The sequence below is a fragment of the Equus caballus genome, chromosome 9 (assembly GCF_041296265.1).
Source record: "Equus caballus isolate H_3958 breed thoroughbred chromosome 9, TB-T2T, whole genome shotgun sequence".
NCBI lineage: Eukaryota > Metazoa > Chordata > Mammalia > Perissodactyla > Equidae > Equus > Equus caballus.
Genome location: NC_091692.1, coordinates 66,560,883 through 66,581,869, shown reverse-complemented (window position 1 = coordinate 66,581,869; position 20,987 = coordinate 66,560,883). Strand labels below are relative to the sequence as shown.

At 36.8% G+C, this 20,987-nt stretch overlaps 1 protein-coding gene across 9 annotated transcripts in view; it reads right to left on the bottom strand.

Annotated features, from left to right (window-relative positions):
- OXR1 (oxidation resistance 1) overlaps window positions 1–20,987 on the bottom strand; it is a 451,197-nt gene that overhangs the window by 106,816 nt on the left and 323,394 nt on the right. Inside the window, exon 1 of one of the 9 annotated variants that reach the window (XM_070221683.1) lies at window positions 14,567–14,825. The exons of 7 other annotated variants lie outside the window; for them this stretch is intronic. In XM_070221683.1, the coding sequence (XP_070077784.1) occupies window positions 14,567–14,585 (19 nt within the window). In that variant the 5' untranslated portion in view covers window positions 14,586–14,825. Of the gene's footprint in view, window positions 1–14,566; window positions 14,826–20,987 lie in introns of those variants that run through there. One more of the 9 variants, XM_070221690.1, reaches the window with a different exon arrangement.

Genomic DNA, 20,987 nt, shown 5'->3' with positions numbered 1-20,987 from the left:
TTGAATACAGAAATGATCAGTGTCACACCATTTGGTTTACTTTCAAAATTCAGCCCCTTACCCCAACTCTTGGTTTAAAAAAAAAAAAAAAATTTCCTAACTAGCTATCCACATTAGGGATTTCCAGAGTGCAGTATTTTCACTGTCTTGTCCCACAACAGATATATTTGACCAAACTTTCAAGATGCTCAGAGACCATACTTAGGTTGTACTATGACTGGTCAAATGGCAAGAGTTCATACAGTTCATGGACTGTAAGAATAATTTGCAGTTGGTATATTTTAAGGTTAAGTTTTTACTACCTATTGGTTTATTTTTAAAATGCCCAACATGGACTTTTAGATAATTTATGTTTATTTTACTCTCACCGATGATCAGAGAAGTGCAAAGGTATGCATTACAGTCTCTTTTTTCTAATAAGTATAACCCCTTCCTTTCTATTACCTTCCTAATAAAGCTACCTTATATGTATATACCACTTTTAACTTTTCAATTTGCTAAAACCCTCATTTATTTTCCCCTAATCAATGCTGGTGGGGGTATACCATGGAGTTAAGATAGAGCAGATATTCATGATAACCATTTTATAGATAAGAAAATGAGATACAGGCCGAGCAAATAACTTTTCTGAGGTTATATAGTTACTTAGTGATTGTAGGATGAGACAGCTAACTACTAACATCCCTTCTTCCCTTCTTCCTTCCTAATTCTATTTGGAATGACAATATATTTAGCAGAAAAGTCAATTTTTCACATTCTTTTTCTAGGTAGCCTGTGACACAGTTCTGGACACTGAAACATGAGCTGAACTCTGCTAGAAGTTTCTGGGAAGGTTTTTTTGCTTCACTGATATAGGTGCCACTCCTTCCTACCTCCACCTTTCTCCAGTCTGGAAGACGGAGGTCATGGCAGGAGCTATAGTAGCCCTCTTCCAACCATGAAGAAAAGGCTAAGAAAATGTTAAAGAGACCCCAGCCTTGACATCCTGAACCTATACCAGTGATTGCCAACTTCTGGACTTCTTTCTACAAGAGGAAAATGAAGCTTTGTGTGTTTAGGTGACTGTAATCAGAGTCTTTACTCATAGACAAATGTGACTCCTCATCGTTAGAGCAGGAACTTGAATTTAGATTCTCAGCTTTTGGCTCTGTCATCTTGCCATTGTCTGCTCTAGAGGATGGTGTCTACTAATTCCAGACTGTAAATTTGACTTGTTCTTATTCCTAGCACACATGGAAATATGGGTAGTATCACATCTTGGATTTTAATTGGTTACCTCTATAGCCCTAAGCAAAAAAAGCAAAGTAGCCAAAAGGCTGTTTTTGGCATTTCTCACCAATCTTTTTTTTGTTTTTTAATGAGCTGCTTTTGCCTCCTGGCACTCAATACCCTTTGGCGTCTACTATTCAACTCCTATCTAGGCCTACTTTCCTAAGTGCTTTAAGCTCTCAGTTACACTTCCTTCTACCTCCCTGTCACCAATCAAAGCTGATGTGATGAGAGGAGAAATGTAGAATTATTATCACTGAAGTAATTTACGGGGATGTAAATATCATTTTAAGAAGGCATTTGCATTTTGTAAGAGAAACTTGTGAATCCAGTTGAACCTCTAAGATGAGAAAGCACGGAAGAGTCATTTGTGAGTGAGGGGTTCCAGTGGTCCTCCTCATCTAATTGAAGCAGCTACTCCTCTCCCACCTCTTTCTCCCCAGCTCAGCCCCTTAAATTCCTCATTGCACCCTCCACCCCCAGCCAGCACAGGCGGCAATGCAGCACTAAGCGGGGGCTTGGTGCTCACTGTTAAGAGCTGCTAAGTCCTAGAATAAGAAGAGTGCTAGAAACAGGGAAAGTAAGGAATGAGTTTTCACAATTCTATACATTTAGAAATAGCTTTAGCAGATATTTTAACTATTTAATACAAATCTGGGTAATTAAAAGTTTTTCACTTTTTAATGTATGTTTGCCATGCTATAAACCCTCTAATAAATATTCTTCCTTGTACCTTCCTCTTTTCTTATCTGCTGTCATGTCACTTGGTGTAAAAAACCTACTTTCTCTTTCAGATCATTCTATCCTAGTCTTTACATTCCTTACGTGTATGTATCTGCTCTGTTGTGCCTATCTAGTAAAACAAAAACAAAGCATACTCACTAAAAGACTTGGTTTCTAGCCTCAGATGGATGGCTCACTAGCTAAATGGTCTTGGGCACAGCATTTACTATTCCTGTGCCTCAGTTTTCTTAGCCAAAAAATAGTGAGATAGATTCGATATTTGGAAGGTCCTTTTCAGTTCCAAGATTCTATGATTTCAGCCCATGTCTGCACATACGTCACTAATCTTTGCAACAACCTTGTGGGGAAGGAGAGTAACATTATCCCTGTGTTACAGATGAAGAAACAAACGGTGAAGGAGATTCAATGACTTGTCTACTGCTGCACACCTGGCAGGTAGCAGTACAAGGACCTAAACCCAGATGTTAGCTGACTCTCATCTCTGCAGAGAAAGCTAAGCCACAATTTCCCTATGCAAAGAGGAGGCAAAGGAGGTCAAATGGTGAGGCTTTAAGGCTCAACTACAAATTCATAGACAGAGGCAGGCGTTTCATTCTCTTAAAACATGGGATTATAATTTGTAGATATGTCATACTGTAATTAGATTATATTGACTGTTACTTTGTTTTACATTACTATTATTTTCCCCAGGGTACCAAATCTGCTTTAGACCTTACTGTTGTTGAATCTCACTCAGGGATGGAGGATCCTGCCACACAAGTTAAAAAAAAAAAAAGAAAGCAGTGTATTAAAAATAATGTTTGCTCTCTTCTTCATACAGAGTAATAATAGTTAATGGATACTTATTTGATTTATTTTATAATTTAAGAAGTGCTTTTGTGCTGATATATGTGGGCTCTCTGTATTTTAGGGGATGATATAAATTCTGGAAATATTTCTGTGTTGGTATTCTCGACATAATATTATATATTAACCAAGAGGACAAATGCATTTATGAGTTTAAAATCATTATTCTATTAAATAAGGAAAAATAAAACATGAGCGCTAGTCGTGGCAATGATTTACTTGGCAACTGTACCATCCTCTATTTTTACCAAATTCTTCAGGAGACATGACAGTAATTGCACACTAGAACCTTGGACTCGTAGTCAGAAGATTCAAGCTCTATTCCTGGGACTTGCACTGACTCACTCAGTGACCATGTGCCTATCAGTTGATCTCCCTTAAGTCCTCAGATGTTAGAATTTAGGAGTGTTTCCTAATTCACTAACCTCTGAGAAATGCTGTGAACGTTGGCATAACTGTCTGGAAAATGTAAAAAGGATCAGGAGGAAAAAAACCTAACACTGGTTTTAGCCAACATATTATGAGGCATAAGCAGTATTTTTTTTAAGAGAATTTAAATTTTATTTCACTATTTCTAAATATTATCTTCTTTCCTTCAACTTTGTCTCTTTCTCATTTGGTAGAAAAATAGGTTTTAGGGAGGGAAAAGAAGAATGAAGAAAAAGAGGGTGATTTTGTCTTTTCTTCACCCCCTCCCACCTCTATAAGTCTGATTTGCTCTTTCCTCATGATCTGATTGAGTGTTATTTGGAGGGTTAGTGTAGTTGCACATTAAAGGGAAGGAAGAATTCCTCATTTAGGAGAAAGGGGAAAGGCCTACATATTTGAAAATTCTCTTCAGAGCTTGCTTCACTCCTTTATTTGTTCCACCATTGTTGAGTGCTGCACATTATGCTAAGCTCTGAGGATACAAAGACAGTGAGGATATGGTGCCTGCACCTGAGGAACTGCCAAGAGATCAGCGGCGTTCGATTTTTAAACAAGTTATTCCACTACAGTGTGGTGAGTGTGAAGATGAAAAAGGACAGTGTAGAGGAGTCTGGGCATCTAGAAAGAGCAGAAGAAGTGGTATATCAGTTAACCTTGGTGGGCAATGGAGGCAAGAAAAAAAGGTCATTTTCCAGATACTATAAGTTTTATAGTAATGGGTTTATTTAAATGAATATTTAATCAAACTGAACTGTACACTAGGCAATGTGCCAAGCAGCAGTAAAGTCTATAAAAGCATCAGTTTTGGAACTGGACAGATAAAATTACAACTCTATTTCTGTCAATAGGTGTGACCTTGGGCAAGTTGCCTGACCTCTCAAAGTCTGTTTCTTTATTTAAATAAGGGAGATTACAAAAGTATCTACACCTCATGGGGTTGTGTGAAGATCAAAGGAGAGAATACAGCTAAGCGCCCAGCCTAGTCCTTGGCACCTGGTGATGGCAAGGGTTCAATAAATACTAGTTATTATTAAGTACTCTTATACATTTCCTCACTGAACTCTTGCAACAATCCAATGGACAGGCATTCCTAACATCAGGTCCACGTGAAAAGGATATAGAGCGTGGGAGATACTAGGAAGAGAGGTCCCATACCATGAAAGACTGTGTATACCATGATAAAGAGTTGGGACTGCATGTAGCAGGCAGTGGGAAATCTTTGAGGATGTTTAAAAGAGAGAACTGATGAGTTCTATGTTGCAAAAAGATCATTAAGATGACTGTGGACAATGAGTGGAAGGGTAGGGAGAAATAAGAAAGGACAGGAATCCAGTTAGAAAATCCCCACAGTAAATCACTCTGAGTAACAGCAGGTATGGGCAATCCTAACTGCAGCACTACAGGCCTTCAGAAGGGATGGCTGGCAGATCCTCTGTGCCTCCAACCTCCACCTCTTCCTCCATCCTCTCATGGCAAAAGCTTTAGAACTTGCCTGAATGCTTAATGCTTTCAGGTATGAATTGCACCAGCACTGGAGGTCTTTTCAGATCAGTTTTCTTTTTACTAACTGGCATGAGGTTTTAATCATCTCTGAAATGGCAGCAATTAAGCTCCCTACTGGAATTGAAAGAACTAAATATCAGTATGATTGTTTCTTGGCTGCAGGGGAGAAATAGAAAACAGACGCCCTAAAGTATTTGGGTAGTTTGATACCTTTATCACTTTTGTCATCTTCAGATGTTGATATCATCATCACGAATCTGCCACATCAGTTCAAGAGTAATAACTCATACATACCAATAGAGTTGACATAAAACACAAATACAGAATATCTCATTTTACCTTTGATTTACCACCACACACCTAGTGTTTCATCTTTTTCTATTTCAAAAAGCCAGTTTTCCTTATCCCAGCCTTTAATGTTTCCACCATAAAACAGTAGTCCTTTTCCACTGTGTTTGCTGGAGATTCTCAATAGTAAAATGTATACTTTAAAAGAGCAAGGATTGAGGTCCAGTTCTGTGGCCTAGTGGTTAAGCTCAGCGTGCTCTGCTTTGGTGGCCCAGGTTCAGTTCCTGGGCGTGGACCTATACCACTTGTCTATCAGTGGCCATGTTGTGGTGGCAGCTCACATACAAAAAGGAGGAAGGTTGGCAGGATGTTAGCTCAGAGCAAATCTTCCTCAGCAAAAAAATTAATAAATAAAATAATAAATGAATAAATAAAGTAAAAAAATTGACAACCAAGATTTAATCATCCAGACAGAGAAGGTATTAAGAAGCCACAAGGCCAAAGCAAAAGTAATTAAATTAGTTAAAAAATATAAAAAAGGATTGAATTAAAAGAGAAAGGCACCCAAACTTCAACCAAGACCACGTCACACAGAGAATGACATTTGTAGAAATACAACAGAAAATATAAATATAATAAACAAGAAACAAGAAAGACTAGTTTTTAAAAAAAATGATTTCCAAAAATATACCTTAAATTAATCATCAAAAGCTACAAAAGGTAAAAAGAGTTTCAAGAGTTTTCTTAGTTAATAGTCCAAGGCAGTATCATACTTCTACATCATAACTTAATTTTTTTTTTAGAAAAGGAAGAGTATGTGGTTAACTGCATAACCCTGACTTACATCTAATAAGTGAGCTTGATAGCTTCAACCCTGAGACATTTCTAATACATCTAGATTGTTTTTTCATTTTTTAAATTGTTTCCTTTTTTTCCTTTTAAGAATATATTCTACAAAACACAGACACACACGCACAACAAATAAAACCTTGAAGAGAGCAACATGGTATTTCACGAAAGAAAAGAATTTTTTTAAATCCTGAAAATTATAGATAGGTTAGTATTTGAAAACATGAAATTAAAAGAGCAAATTTCAAGCCTATAGAAGAGAAAAGGTATGTATTAAATCTAACTGTAATTCCTAAAATAAATAATCTGAAATCTTTTTATAATGAAGTAAGCATATGAAAAACAGAAGAAGATCTTAATTTCTTTTAATTTTTAAGGGTCACATGTGACATCATTTCACCAAGATAGGAAAACATTATTGACCATATAGTTCAGAAATACCTTGGTGACTAAGGTGGCTGAGGCTAGCAGACCTAAACTATCATTGCCCCAGTTCAGGTTGTCAGCATTTCTCCCTGGACTAATCTGTTCTGTTTTCTTCAAATTCATGCTCCAGAGTGAATTATTTAAAACTTAATCTGACAAGGAACATCATATGATGCAGAAACTAGCCATCTGCTAGAATGAATGATGTGGCCAAACAGAGAGGATGTAGAGTCTTGCTCTATACTCATGTGCCACTAGAGCAAACTGAGGTTACCTTTTCTTTTATTCATTGTAGCGATTTTCTGTTTTCCATTTTTCAGCAATGACAAACCCTTAGTTATACCACAGCTCCAAGTTCATTTCAAATCTAGGCTATAAGAGAGTTTTGAGTTTTTGACAATTTTGATGAAGCATGGGGAATCAGAATGTGTTGGGGGGGGGTGCCTTGTGGGCCTCTTTAAGTAAGCTATGTAACATATATATACTATGGTTTCCTTATCTGTAAAATGGAAATAATGTTAGCCCTGCCTATTTCATGGGGATTTTATGGAACTTTAAGTAAAATGAGAATGTACGCTAAAGGTTTTTATAAATTATGCAGTGCAGAGCAAATTCAAGTTATTCTTTATTAGAAATAGTAGTAGATTTACAATTGAGTCAGACTTAGGGAAGAATAACAGTTCCAGTACTCGTAGGCCTAAATGTAGGTTAATTATGACTGTACATCAAGCCACTGGCTAACTCTGAGACCTCACCTTGTACTATGCCTATTCTGTCCAGTGCTACTGACATTCTTTTTGTTCCTGGAACAAATCAAATTTATTCTCACCTCTTGACCTTTGACTTACTATCTCTCTACTTGTTTAGCTATTCTCCCGGATCCTTGTGTGGCTTCTCATCATATGGGTTTCAACTCTAATGACACCTTCTCAGAGATGTCCCCCATCATTATCGAAGCTAATTGCATCACTGCCCCCAAACTCTGGTCTCATGTGATCATATTAGTCCATTATTTTCTTTTTAAAATTTATTCTCTAAATATCTTATTTCTTTTTCACTTGTTTATGGATGGAATCTCCATGATGTAAGGGCACGGTTTCCTCTTTACAAAGGTCCTGAGTGACCAAGCAGTCACTAAGCTAGATTGGACTGCCAACACTTTGGATGCCAGTCAGGAAGTTCATAGCGACCTAGTTAAATCAGAGAAATGAGTAGTTGGAAACCTGACTTTCCAGAAGAAGTAAACACACGTGAGGATGAAAAACACTAAACAGACTCAGGATAAATGGCTCTGTTTTTTGCTTTGCCATTAAGTGTAGGAAGTTGGAGTTGCCTAACAGGTTAGCAAAAATAACAGTTTGGAGAATAGAATTTCTTGTTCTTGTTTGTCAGTACCCTGTAACCTGAACCCTATGAAAAAATAGATTGAGGTAGGCTGGGAGACATGAAATTGACAATCTTCCATATGATGCATTTGGATAAGTAATGATACCCTTTTGCAAGTTAAATTCAATACGTATTTACACATCCTTCAGATAAGTGATTGGCCTGTAGTTCCTATTCTATAGCATCTGAAATGGTATTTAAAAATACTCTCTCTCACTTAGTCTCATCATCTAAAACTAAACTATGATATGTCACGTTTATTGTTGCCATTCTCCAACCCCCTCCTTCAGAAAGTGCTTCTTCACTCTTAAGACATTTAATACCTTTCCACCCACTATTTACATACCTGCCCTGAGACTCACTCCCTCTCCGAGGCCCTGCTTTCAGCTGTCAGCAGATCTCTATTTGGTGTTTCTTCTTCTAAATCTCAATTTAGAATTGTATGTAACCCACTGTGGCACTTAAAGAAATGCATAATTATAATTGTCTGCATAAGTGTCTCCCTCTGTTATTAAATTCTACTTGTATTACTGAATGTATGCTTACTTATCATAGAACATAGTAGGCAGTCAATAAATGTTTTCATTTCACGTTTTTACATAATGTTAACTCTTTTACCACTGCATGTATGTTACTTTATTTTTACTATTTGAAGCCAACAATTCAAATAATGGGATAGCGGGTGGGATTAAGGTCATTTTTTAAAAAAAAAATTTCTATATTAAAAAGCAATCATTTCTTCTTAGAAAAAAATTCAAAAAGTGATGGAGGAAAGGCTTTGCTGTGTCTGACTATGCTGTCTGAGCCAGACAATTCTCCATTTTCCATTTATCTAGCGGGAAAGCATATTGAAGAAAATCCTTCTATATGCAGTTTATTTTTCCAATTAATTTACTCAGTTCCTTAATCAGAGAGCCACCGTGGAGTGGCTTCAACAGAGACTTTGGAGCCAGGGTCTTAGGTTGAATCTTGGCTCCAACACTTGCTTAGCTTGTTTTACTTTAGGCAAATTTCTTAATCTTTCTGTGCTTTAAATTCCTCATTTTTAAAACGGGAGTAATAATTGTACCTAATGAATAGGGGTGATCTGAGGATATATTCAACAAAAACTTACTGAGGGCTTATTACGTCCCAGGCTCTGCTTTTTGTAAGAGGTATAGAGTATGGGGAAAAAACCCCACAAAAATTCCTTCTCCGTAAAGTTTGCATTCCAGTTCACAAGAAAAATATAAACACACCTGTATGTGTTGGTGATAAGTAGAGGGAGAAAAGCAGAGAAGAGAGATATGAACCACTGAGGGGCCGGGGGGATTTGAAGTTCTAGATAGGATAGCCAGGGAACATCACAGTGAAAAGCCAGTTTCAGAATAAAGAGTGAAGGAAGTGAGAGAGTGCCATGGGAGGAGCCTTCAAGGCAGAGGAAACAGTAATTGCGAAAGCCTTGAGAAAGCAGAATGTCTGTGGGTTCAAGGGAATGGCAAAAAGGCCAGGATAGTTGGAGTGGAGTGAATAAGGAGGGAGTTGGCGGGAACTGTAGGCAATAGGTGTGTGTGGGCGATCCAGTAGGGCCCTGTGCGCCATCATGAGGACTTCAGCTTGGCTTTTACTCTGAGAGAGACAGGAGCCCTTGAAGGGGTCTGGGCACAGGAGGGATACAATGAGATTCGTGTTTTAACCATGTTCCTCCCGCTGCTGCACTGAAAGCTGACTGGTGGTGAGGGAGGGGTGACGGAGTGGGTAGCAAGCAAGGGCAGAGCAGGGAGATCAGGACTGAAATTGCAGTTGGAAGAGGGTGGTGTCTGGACCTAGGAGGAAGCAGTGCAGGTGTAAGAGCTGGGCAGATTCTGGATTTATTTTGAGAATAGAGCCAACAGGATCTCTGGGATGATGAGATAGAGTGGGGGAGGAAAAAGAAGAGTCTAGAATTACACCAATATTTCTAGCCTGAATAACTAGAAAAATGGTACTTCCATGAACTGAAATGCTAATATAGCTTCATGGATGATTAGCATTATTATGCTAAAATGCATTAACATGTGAATGAGTTAATATATGTAAAGCACTTAGTATAGTGCTTAATACCAAGTCAGCCCTATGTGTTTCCTGCTACTACTAATAAAATGAGATGGAAAAAAATCTAAAACCCCAATATAGTATTAAATGTGAAAATGTTCATGTTAGAGTTACAACTTTTGGTCTTTGGAAATAATGTGACTGAATGAGATATTGAAAAACCCTCCATTGGCAGATAAAGAATAGGAGAGAAAAAAGATTTTCAAGTATTGACTAAATTCTCTCCCCTTCGATTCTCCTTTTTCACCTGCGCTTGCCTTCAGTATAGCACCTCTCTCTTTTCTTTATTCCTTCCTCTTGAACCTATCCCTATCCTCAAAAACAACATAAACACAAAACATGTTACCTCTTAAAAAATAATCTTTGTGTTCTCCGCTCACTATAGTAATGGAATTTACATTTAACTGTACTATTTTAAGTAACATTGAAGTATCTCGTGTTTTGAAGAAAGAGCAACGACATTAGTTTTTTACTGTTATTTTATGTTCTTGAAACTATGAAAGACAATACAATGAAAGATAAATATTATAGAATGCTTAAATACACACAAATGTCCTAACTAGTTTTTTTTTTTTTAAGATTGGCACCTGAGCTAACATCTGTTGCCAATCTTTTTTTTCCTTCTTCTTCTTCTTCCCAAAGCCCCCCAGTACATAGTTGTATATTCTAGTTGTGAGTGCCTCTGGTTGTGCTATGTGGGACACCGCCTGAGCATGGCCTGATGAGCAGTGCTGTGTCCGTGCCCAGGATTCAAACCAGCAAAACCCAGGCTGCCAAAGTAGAGCTTGCAAACTTAACCACTCGGCCAGGGGCTGGACCCCTAACTAGTTTTCTTTTTAAAAACGTGCTCTTGGTTTCTATGCTATGGCACCTAGGTTCTTCTATGGAATTCATTTTTCACTGGTGAATTATAAGATGAAATTTTAAGCTGAAAATACCTCAAGGCTTCTTTATGGCAAGAAAAGGGTCCTGGTTATGGAAATAACTATGAAATAACAAAAATATCTCTTTGTTTTTTTCTGAGGAAGATTCACCCTGAGTTAACATCTGTGCAAAACTTCCTCTATTTTGTATGTGGGTCACTGCCACAGCATGGCCACTGATGAGTGGTGTAGGTCCATGCCCAGGAATGGAACCTGGACTGCCAAAGCAGAGCATGCCGAACTTAACCACTAGGCTATGGGGTTGGCTCCTATGATCCCATTGATTTAATTAATTTTGTATCATTTCCCCTTCAAGAATATTTGGAACTAGGGAGTGGCGCCCTTCCATAATTACTATTATGACTTGTAGCATTTTTTTCCAGTGGGCATTAGCTTATATCCATAATTTTCTCTCTGTGGGAGGTAAGGCTCTATCAAAACATTCATATGCATGTTTGTGTGCAAATTCTATTTCAGTTTAAGTCCTTATGTATAACAGGACCCGGTAAATAAACAACCTTGGAGACCCAACAAATAGACAATAAAGTAAGCTTAGGTTGCTTCAACCAGCAACTGAAACAAACAAATCCAGAAGGAACACTAATCACTGGCAACCACTCCCCAACTCTGCCTGCCCCCACCACGTTTTCCTCTGAAAGTGAGGAGTTAGACAAAACTCTTTGTCATAGAGTGATTCCAAAATCCACCGTTAAACATCCTTATGCTATTTTTTCTAAAGCCAAAGCCTTACTGTTTTATACAGATTGATTTGTCTCTCAAACAGAAGGAACAAAGATAGGAAAGGAGTTGGGGAATCTAAGTAACCTCTTCTATTTTTAATGCCAGGAGGTTCTGTGGGCTGTGGTTCTGCTAATTCAATAAAGGATACAAGCTCTCAGAGGCTGGCATGTGTTCAGCACTGGGATTCAAAATAGCTAGGACTTTGATAGTTGGAAGTTCTCTGAAGATAGATTTCACAGCTCTCCTTGAAATTCAGACAGTAAGTTAATGGGTCATCTATCATTTCCAATGATGATTAAAATGTAGAACCTACTCTTTAGTTTGGGACAAATCATACTATTTCTCCTTCTTTTCTCTCCCCAACTCTCTACTTACACATAAGCTTGTCTAATAATGTTTTATTTAACGTTGATGCTTAAAATTTATAACTGAACAGTACTTCATGGTTTATAAACTGCTCTCATATACATTTCATATTCAATATTTTTACTGGTTCAATATTTTTTACAAATTACCCTAAAAATCCTGTGATGAAGAAATCATTCATATTATTTCCATTCTCTAGATGTATAATTTGAAGCTCTGAGAATGATTATTGGATCAACAAGTACACATAGTTTTAAGGAGCAGAACAATAACTTGAACCCAGTGTTTAGTTTAAAAACCTCTTTCCATTTCATTACAGTTAAATATTGGTAATTAAATTACTAATAAAATTCTCTGAGTGTTTCAGTCAAGACAGTTCAAGAATGGGTAGAACCACAATGCAGGGCACCAGGGTGGAGGAAAGCAGTGAGGAGAGACCAAAATTGGCTATGGATAAGCCACATAACACACAAAAAGTACTATCACAAAGTTTGAATGTGAAATGCACAGCCTTTAGCATGTTATACAAGTAACAGATGTATCTATATTTTTTTTACTGCCATATTTCATTGACTCTAAGACAGCATTGATTATAAGATGCATCACCAAGAGAGGAAAAAGGAAAACAAAACCCTTCCAATTAAATTATGATACACCATTGATCATAAGATACTTTCAGATTTTAAAAAGTAAAAATGTGAAAAAATGTTGATCTTAGAATCCAGGAAATATAGTCCTGGTAACTGAGGAGGGTATGAAAAATACTCAAAATCAGTCATAATACAACCTTACTAGACAATCAATAAGCATTTATTAAGTGCCTATGGATGGATACAAAGAAGCAAAATGCATAATCTAGGTGAAGAAGCTTAAGTGCTACATATGAAATATTAATTGCTGTCCTTCAGTTTTACAATGATGACCACTGGTGAAGAAAACAGATCTACTTGTGCAAAAAGACACCCGAATATGCAAATGTCAGGAGGGCAGAAGGAATAGGAGGGAGGAGCAGACAGAGGAGGAGAGAGGAGGAAGCAGCTGGGGGAGGTGCAGATGGCTTAGAGGAGAGGTAGGAAGAATGGAAGGAGGGATCCAATGTGACTAGGAGCTTCACTGAAATTCAGCGGTGGTCTGAATCTTGTCCCCTCCAGATCTCCCGATTATATAAAATAGAATTGCTGTCCTGTATGTGAAATGATACTTTGAAACATAAGCTTTGAAAAAGGGTTTCATGCATTTTTTATAACATCTATAGCTTCATGTCTAATACTGAAGATTTTTCCATTCTTGCATATATTTTAAATGATGAAGACTGAAAACTAGACAATTTTAATACCTCTCAGATTTGAACTGAACGTAATGATTAAACATTGGGCATTGCTTGGAAATTAAATTTTATTATGACTGGTTATCAACCTCCTTGATAACTTAAAAGTTTTAGAATTTGTGATTAAAATTAAAAAGTTGTTTGTGCTGAAACTAGTCATCTAAATATTTTACTTGGGCATTTTGCATGTATTATGGATGTCATCACAAAATCTGTGTGCCGAACTGGAAAAATGAAATTAGCTTGTTTATTTCCAATTAAAAACATTTTTGTTTCTGCAATGAAATTTTCATAAATAAATTGCCCTATAATGTGAAATAATTGCTTTCAAAATTACCCAAGTACAAAGAAAAGATACTCAACCTTTTTGCTGTGCAATATGCTTATAAATTTATTACTAATTTGAAAAGGATAATATCCTGCAAAATCATTAAGTTTCATGAGTAAGTGGTAAACTATATTATACATTCTGATGACGTCACATAGCTGCTTGTGATTGAGGAAAAACTAACCTAGTAATGGTAATTACTTCTTTTGAAAGGAAAAACTATAAATAAATAATAATGCAGCGTAATTTCACTTTTAAAAGTCAATAATGAATTCCATCTGCTGCATGCCATTAAAAATCAAAGAGGTTACTTACATGCCTCAGATCATTTTATATCTTTATTCTTTCCATTTAAAAGTACAGGTCGGTCCATCAATAATAATGTTATTTTGAGTTGTTTGACCAAAACTTTAAAAGAAGGCAAACCCTCCTATCTATTTCTCTCCTCATTTCTCTGGAGCCTAGAGAACTTAAAGGAATAAAATGCTAAAGGAAAGCAAATACATTTAAGAAGATGGTTAGGACAGCCTAATGAAACGTATTACCAGTGTTTGAAACCCAGATGACAACGGTGATAAAAGCATGAGCATGTGACTTAATCACTATCATTACCCTAGTTATGCACAATTTTTCAGTTAAGGGCAAGGTAAGGGAATGTGGAAACCTTATTGACAAATGATTTCCTGTGAATGAATGAAAAAAAGTCACTAATGACGTTATAAGTGGACACTGGACATGAAAACAGACTGAAAATCACTATATCTGAATCTATTTCTAAGACCACCTTCTCAGAGAATCACAGTTAGTAGCAGCATCTACAGCATCTACAGCAAATGAGTCTATATAAATAATGTACATGCACAAAAAGTCTTTTTCAGATCCTATATTTAGATTTAGTATTTCAACAGGGTTTACCTTCCTCTCGACCTCCCCAAACAAACATTCCCTCTCTGGAGGCAGCAGCCAACAGATCCATATAGCTTATCTGGATTTTGAAATATAGCATAAAGTCAGCCTTATCTGACTTTCCAAAATGACTTGCTTAAAGCTGAAAGCACTTACACATACCTTTACGGGGGCAGAACATTTCTGAGGTCCTCCCTTCGAATCCTACTCAGCCAGCAATATGCTGCTCTCAGGAAGAGACGGGGAATTTGTCTCATGGACTTCCCCGGGTAATACAACACTTCCTCTCTGGGAGAGTGCCCTCTCCTCTAGCCTGGTCCCTGACCCCTGGTGGCAGTGCGAGAGATTCAAAGGTTTCTGTTTCTGCACACGGAAACCCACTGTACCAGCCTTGTGACTGTGGACTTCCTCTTGGCTCAGTGAATATTCTGGAAACAGTGCCAGCACGCTCTGCATAATATGTTACTAGGTTGACCCTATAAAGTCTATCACGGAGTGAGATAACAGAGCTCAATATCTAACTTCTGTACGGTTCCTTATCATAAAGTAAATCAATGGCATGGCAGCCTTTAACAAATCTCTCTTATTTAGTCCTAATAGCACTGACAGGGAGTAGATTTGATAAGGTGGGTACTAACCTGGCTGGTGTTTTGTACCTTTAGAGATATCTAAGTGCTGCTAGTTCACTGTCCAAACACAAATTTGATATTTTCCCCTCATAACCTCCAATGGCATGGTCATGATATAGTACACAGTACTTTGCATTTTTTTATAGTATTTCTTTCTTTCTGTATTTTTTCCCTATTAGGACAAGGAGAGAGTCCACCACAACACTCGCTATAGTGCTGAACACTTAGTAATTGAAGGAATGGATAAGAGTCATAACAACTCTCTCCTTCCTCCCTGGCCACCTCCTAATCCACATTCCCTGTTAGCCCTATGGAAGCAAGTGGCAGCATCTACAGCCTGCCTCTGTTTGACTCTTTGCTCATGTCCTTAAACTTCAGAATCCTGGAGAAGATTTTGGTAGATGTTTCCCTTTTATTGTCCCCGTCATCACAGGTTTATGCAAGCCTTCAATAGCAGCTCATGAGATATACATATATTATAATACTGTATTTTATTTGGGGGTAGGGATCATAATCATCGGGTAGAGAAAATGTCAACTCTGTAGGTAAAGATCCTTGCAAGTCCAAGGACTACTGGATGCCAAATCAGTCGGCCTTAGGGTAAGTTAAAAAGATATACGAGTCTTTGAAAACTGTGTGCAGAGTTAGTACATTGTAATGAATTGACAATGATTTTAAAGTAAGTGGAGTTTATGGTACCACCAGTTCCTAACGACACTCTATGTAACAGTAATAATTCCACGATTTTGCATGCAATAGGGATTGATGGCCTTTGCCAACTTCTGACAACTCCATTATAAGCTACTCATTGACTAGTAAAGTACCTGATCAAGCCAAAATATTTTTAGAGGGAAATGGTATAAATTGCAATATGATTCATTCTCAAATGAAAATTTACGATGTCTGATCTTCTCTCTGGATTTCCGTTTGTATGTACTACAAAGTCTTTATTTTGGCTCCTTTAAGAGTTCCAGCAGTATTCCCTATGAATGCTATTAAATAAATAAGACAACCTACGTAAAAGTCCTAGTAAAGTTCCTGGCACTCTGCTGTAAGTAGGTGTTTAATAGATATTAATTTCCATTCCTTTCCTTAATGATAAGACTGCTTATTCCAGTAGACACCATTCGACTACATTAAAGTCATGCTAATGATAGTAGTGCCTTACACAGGTGCAAGGCTTTATCATTTACACAGTGCTTCAACTAATATTCTCATGTTATGCCCCCAACCACCCTAGGAGATGTTGCTTATTCTGAAAGTTTTGCTGAGTTAGCTATGTATAGAAAAATAATGACAGATGTTTCCTTGCAGCTTTCTACGGTGAACAAAAAGAAAGGGCAGAAGTGTTTTAAAGATGCTCTGATGTTCACCTTAAAATAATTTCACATCTCTGCAGACTCCTGGGAAACAACAGCAGCAGGTAGAAAGCAGGAACGAACTGGCTCTTTTTTTAAGCAAGACTTCACTTTAGAAGAAGAAACTCACACACAAAATACCCTAGACAAAACATAAACACATGGTTTTCAACACCTGCAGAAAATGCAAAATGGGGGCTTTTACAGCAGTCCCCTCCAAAATTCACTGGGGTTATGTTCCAAGACCCCCAGTGGATGCCTGAAACCATGGATAGTGCTGAACCCTATATATACTATGTTTTTCCCTATACATGCATACTTATGAGAAAATTTAATTCATAAATTAGGTACAGAAAGAAATTAACAACAATAATCACAAAATAGAACAATTACAACAATAGACTGTAATAAAAGTTACCATAGATCTTAGCAAACTCAGCATAGATTATTTTTTCTTATTAAGTTGAGAATTTTCATGTTTTCACTTAAAGGAAGCACTTGCGTGCTTCTCTTTGGCATATCTGAATTGCCAGCATCACAACTCTTGCACTTCAGGGCCATTATTAAGTAAAATAAGGGTTTCTTGAACACAAACACTGTGATACCGTGACAGTCAATCTGATAAGAGAGATAACTACCAAGTGACTAATGGGCGGGCGGCATATACAGAATGGATACCTGGACAAAGGGACGATTTATGTCCCAAGCGGGATGAAGCAGGATGGTGTGAGATTTCATCATGCTACTCACAATAGCACAAAATTTAAAACAAGAATTGTTTATTTCTGGAATTTTCCATTTAATATTTTCGGATCTCAGTTGACCACAGGTAACCGAAACCACGGAAAGTGAAATAGCAGATAAGGGAGGATTATTGTACATGTTTACATTCTCACAAAGATGCTAATGTTATCTATATTTGCATTGGGTTTGAATACAAATAAGAGAGCTATAACATATACACATACCTATCAAACACAGTTGCGGACTGATCATATGACAGGTACCTATATAAGCAAAAATCTATATCTATATATGTGCCATATCTACACAAGATACATATTTCCCTACATTTTGTCATTTGCTTTTTCTTATTTGCTTTCATTAGGAATCTGATAGGGACTAGACTTGAATCACTTGTCAGTTAAGCGTCGTTCTTTCAAGGTTTTGTAAGATCAAATTAATTTTTTAATTGTGCTTGGAACTGTCCATTAGGCGTCTAATGAACATAATTTCCAATGAATAAGACTGGCTCTTGGGCATTGCTTCCTCTTAGCTGTCCATCACCTTTGAGATCCAGGCTCCTAAGAAGCTCTGATTTAAAAAGTTTTAATGCTGTGGTCAGGAATGCCACCGCTTCTACATCTCCTCTAGTTTTAACTCTACATTCTTTTTCTAGTTTAGTTTTTTATTTATTTTCCCAGTTTATTCTTCATTTATTTTGCTTATATCTGTTATCACATTCGGTAAATTGACAAATTTACGATAATGTGCCTTATTTTATTTTTTTGAAAGTACTTTTTCAATTTTATTGTGGTAACAACACTTAACATGAGATCTATCCTCTTAAAAAAATTTTAAGTGTACAATACATTATTGTTGACTATGATAATGTGACTTCAAATGTCCAAATTTGTTGGTTTATTTTTATGAGATGGATAAATCTGCTTGATTACATAATTAGCACTTGTCCAAACTAAACTTTTTTTTTGAAGATGGTAGAAATAAGACCCTTTGTAAAAGAAAAATTTATGATAAAAAATAAGTCTCTCTAAGACTTGGATAACTTTGGAGTCATGTGAACTTCCTATTTATAGATGTTAATTGTTGCCACGTAGGACTATAAAAGTACTTTGCTAACATCACATAACAATGCCGATGATACAGTCTTAACCTGAGATGTGAATTTTACTTGTAGCATACACCCTTATCAAAATGCACTCTGCAGAGGATCAAAAGGAACACTTTTCCTCCCAGGTGAAGTGATCTGTGGAGAAATGAATGTGGTTAAGGTGCTGAGTTATAAATGGTGTCAGTTCTGAAACAAGGTTCTCCATGGGATGGATGCAAGGAAATGCAGTCTTCTCTGGTTCAGAGAAAACATCTAGCTTCTCTATGAGAAAGATTACTCATCAAGTATTTAACTAATTTTCTTTTTGAATAGAGAGGGTGTTTAAGAGTGATTCTTAAAAGAAATTTTGAACTGCTTACAGTAGCAATTACTTTTGGATATATATAGGCTATTTCAAGTGTGTTAGGCTTCATGGAAAATAAATACCTCACAAAATTCCCGTAAGTTTAGCTTGCATAAAAGAGCCTTTACTAAACTAGGTAACATAGCATGTAACAAAAATGAATGCTGTTTACTGAGCAAATATGTGTTTGAGGCAAGCCTGTGCTAAGATTGGGGTTACAGTGGTGATTCAGCCACTTGATACATACAGCTTTTTAAATTTTTCATCTCTCTTTCTCCTTGTGAATATACTTTCTGACTGAAGACAAGAAGTCGTTTAAAGTTCTGTGTTCTTCCCTTGGGAACAATGTTTCATACTGAGTAGACAGCACATTTTCCATTCTGTTCTTCCCTCATATTACATTTCTCAGCAATCTGTACTAAGTAGTCAGCTTGCCCCCTGCTTTCTCTGGGCTATACCAGCTAATGCCAAGTATTGCAGAGTCATGCACAGGTAAGACTCTGGAGCCAGTCTGCCTGGGTTCAAATCTCTGTTCCTCCACTTCCCAGCCCTGTGGCCTGAGGTAAATTATTAACCTCTCTGCCTCTCAGTTTTCTCATCTGTGAAACTAGGATTTTAACACTTCCTCTCTCAGAGGGCTGCTAGGATGATTAAATGATTTAATACATACAAGGTACATAGAACAGCACTTAGCATGTAATAAGTACTCAATAAATGCTAGCTTGTTAAATTATCATTATGAAGAGAGGGCTATAAAAGTATGTACAGATATTTCCCACGTTGCCTGCCATGACAAGATAAGCCATGTTAATACAACATTCTTTATAATTTAGAAATTTATTAGGATAAACTCTTCAAAACAAAGCTTTTCTTAACTATCTGATTTAGAAAATTTAAAATTGCCATAAGAGAAGAGACGCAGAAAGGAAATAAAGAAAAAAAAAATACCTCAGATCATAATGACAAAAGGGTTGTAAGCTTGATTTCAAGCTCCTACAATAAAGTCTACCAAAGAAAATGAATGGTCACACACGTTAGACAGTATAGGAAAATTATTATACCCGAAAAGAATTGGTAATGTTTGATTAAAATATTTACATCAACAGTGGTGCTCTGGAGACTGCCTAACAGTGTATATTTTTAACTTTTTACTTTACAAATTGTTATAATTATTAATTATAAAATTTCCCTGGATATGAATCATGTGCCCTATAGATACTATTTTCATTTCCATATGATGTTCCTCTCCAATTTCTATTCTATCCTTATTTATTTATATTTATTTCACAGAAACTTGAAAGAGTATGCTTATTAGAAAAACAATATTTTTCAACAGAAGGGAGACAATCTTTAAGATTATGGACATAGAGAAGGGGAAACAACAAAGATCAAGTAGAAGAAAATAAAAGAGAAAAGTGATGAAATGATTAGAAAGTAAATAATAAGAAAGCAAAATGAAATAGATATCATTTTAGAAAATAATTCAAGGTCTCTTCAGTCATGTAGGTCAATCCTGGAAACAAGTCAGTTCTCTTGAAAAATACAGTGACCTTTTACTTTTAGTTTTTACTTGTTTTCACCATACAGAGGTATAAAAATTCAAGTCTTACTACATTTGGTCTATTTAGACCATGTGGCTGGAAACATTTAAAAACTGGAATTCATTATTTTATTTTATTTTTTAAAACAATGTATTAAACTTCCTGAGAAAAGTCACTGCTGTAGTTTAAAGCAAAAGCACTCCCCATCACCATCTAATGACTGGAAAAGAACCAAGATTTTGGCTAAGTTAATTGTGGAACAACCAGGAAAGAACAGGGATGGGAAAGGGCAAAGGGAAGAGACTGGGATGTTCAGGCTGTCTGACCAGCACTGCTGGTTTATGTGGGACAAAGACTTTGCTCCACCTGCTGCTGCCTTTCTGACATCACCCTTCCAGTTTTCCAGGGTTTATCCAGTTCTGGTTCACTAATTCTCAGGAGAACATCTGTGAACTAGAAAGGTTCTCCTCTCATTGTCTTTGGTCCCCAGTATCCCTTCTTCCCCACAAATGCAGTCTAGGTTGTACTCTCAGTTCAAGTAGAAAATCATGAGGACATTGAAGTCAATACCCAGACTAAATTAGACCTGACAGACTGGGTTCATTGCTCACTATCACAGGATCTGGCCCTAAGAACTCCTTTCCGTCACACACACATAATAGATATATTTTATGAACCAGTTGAGGGTAAGTTACGTGCATCATGGCCCTTTGCCCTAAATACTTGAACATACATTTCCTATGAATATGAATATTCTTTTACATAACCACAGTGCAGTTTTCAACTTTAGTCATTTTCACATTGACATAATTCTTAGGAGATGATGGTTATAATCCATGTGATACATGAAGCTGAATAAC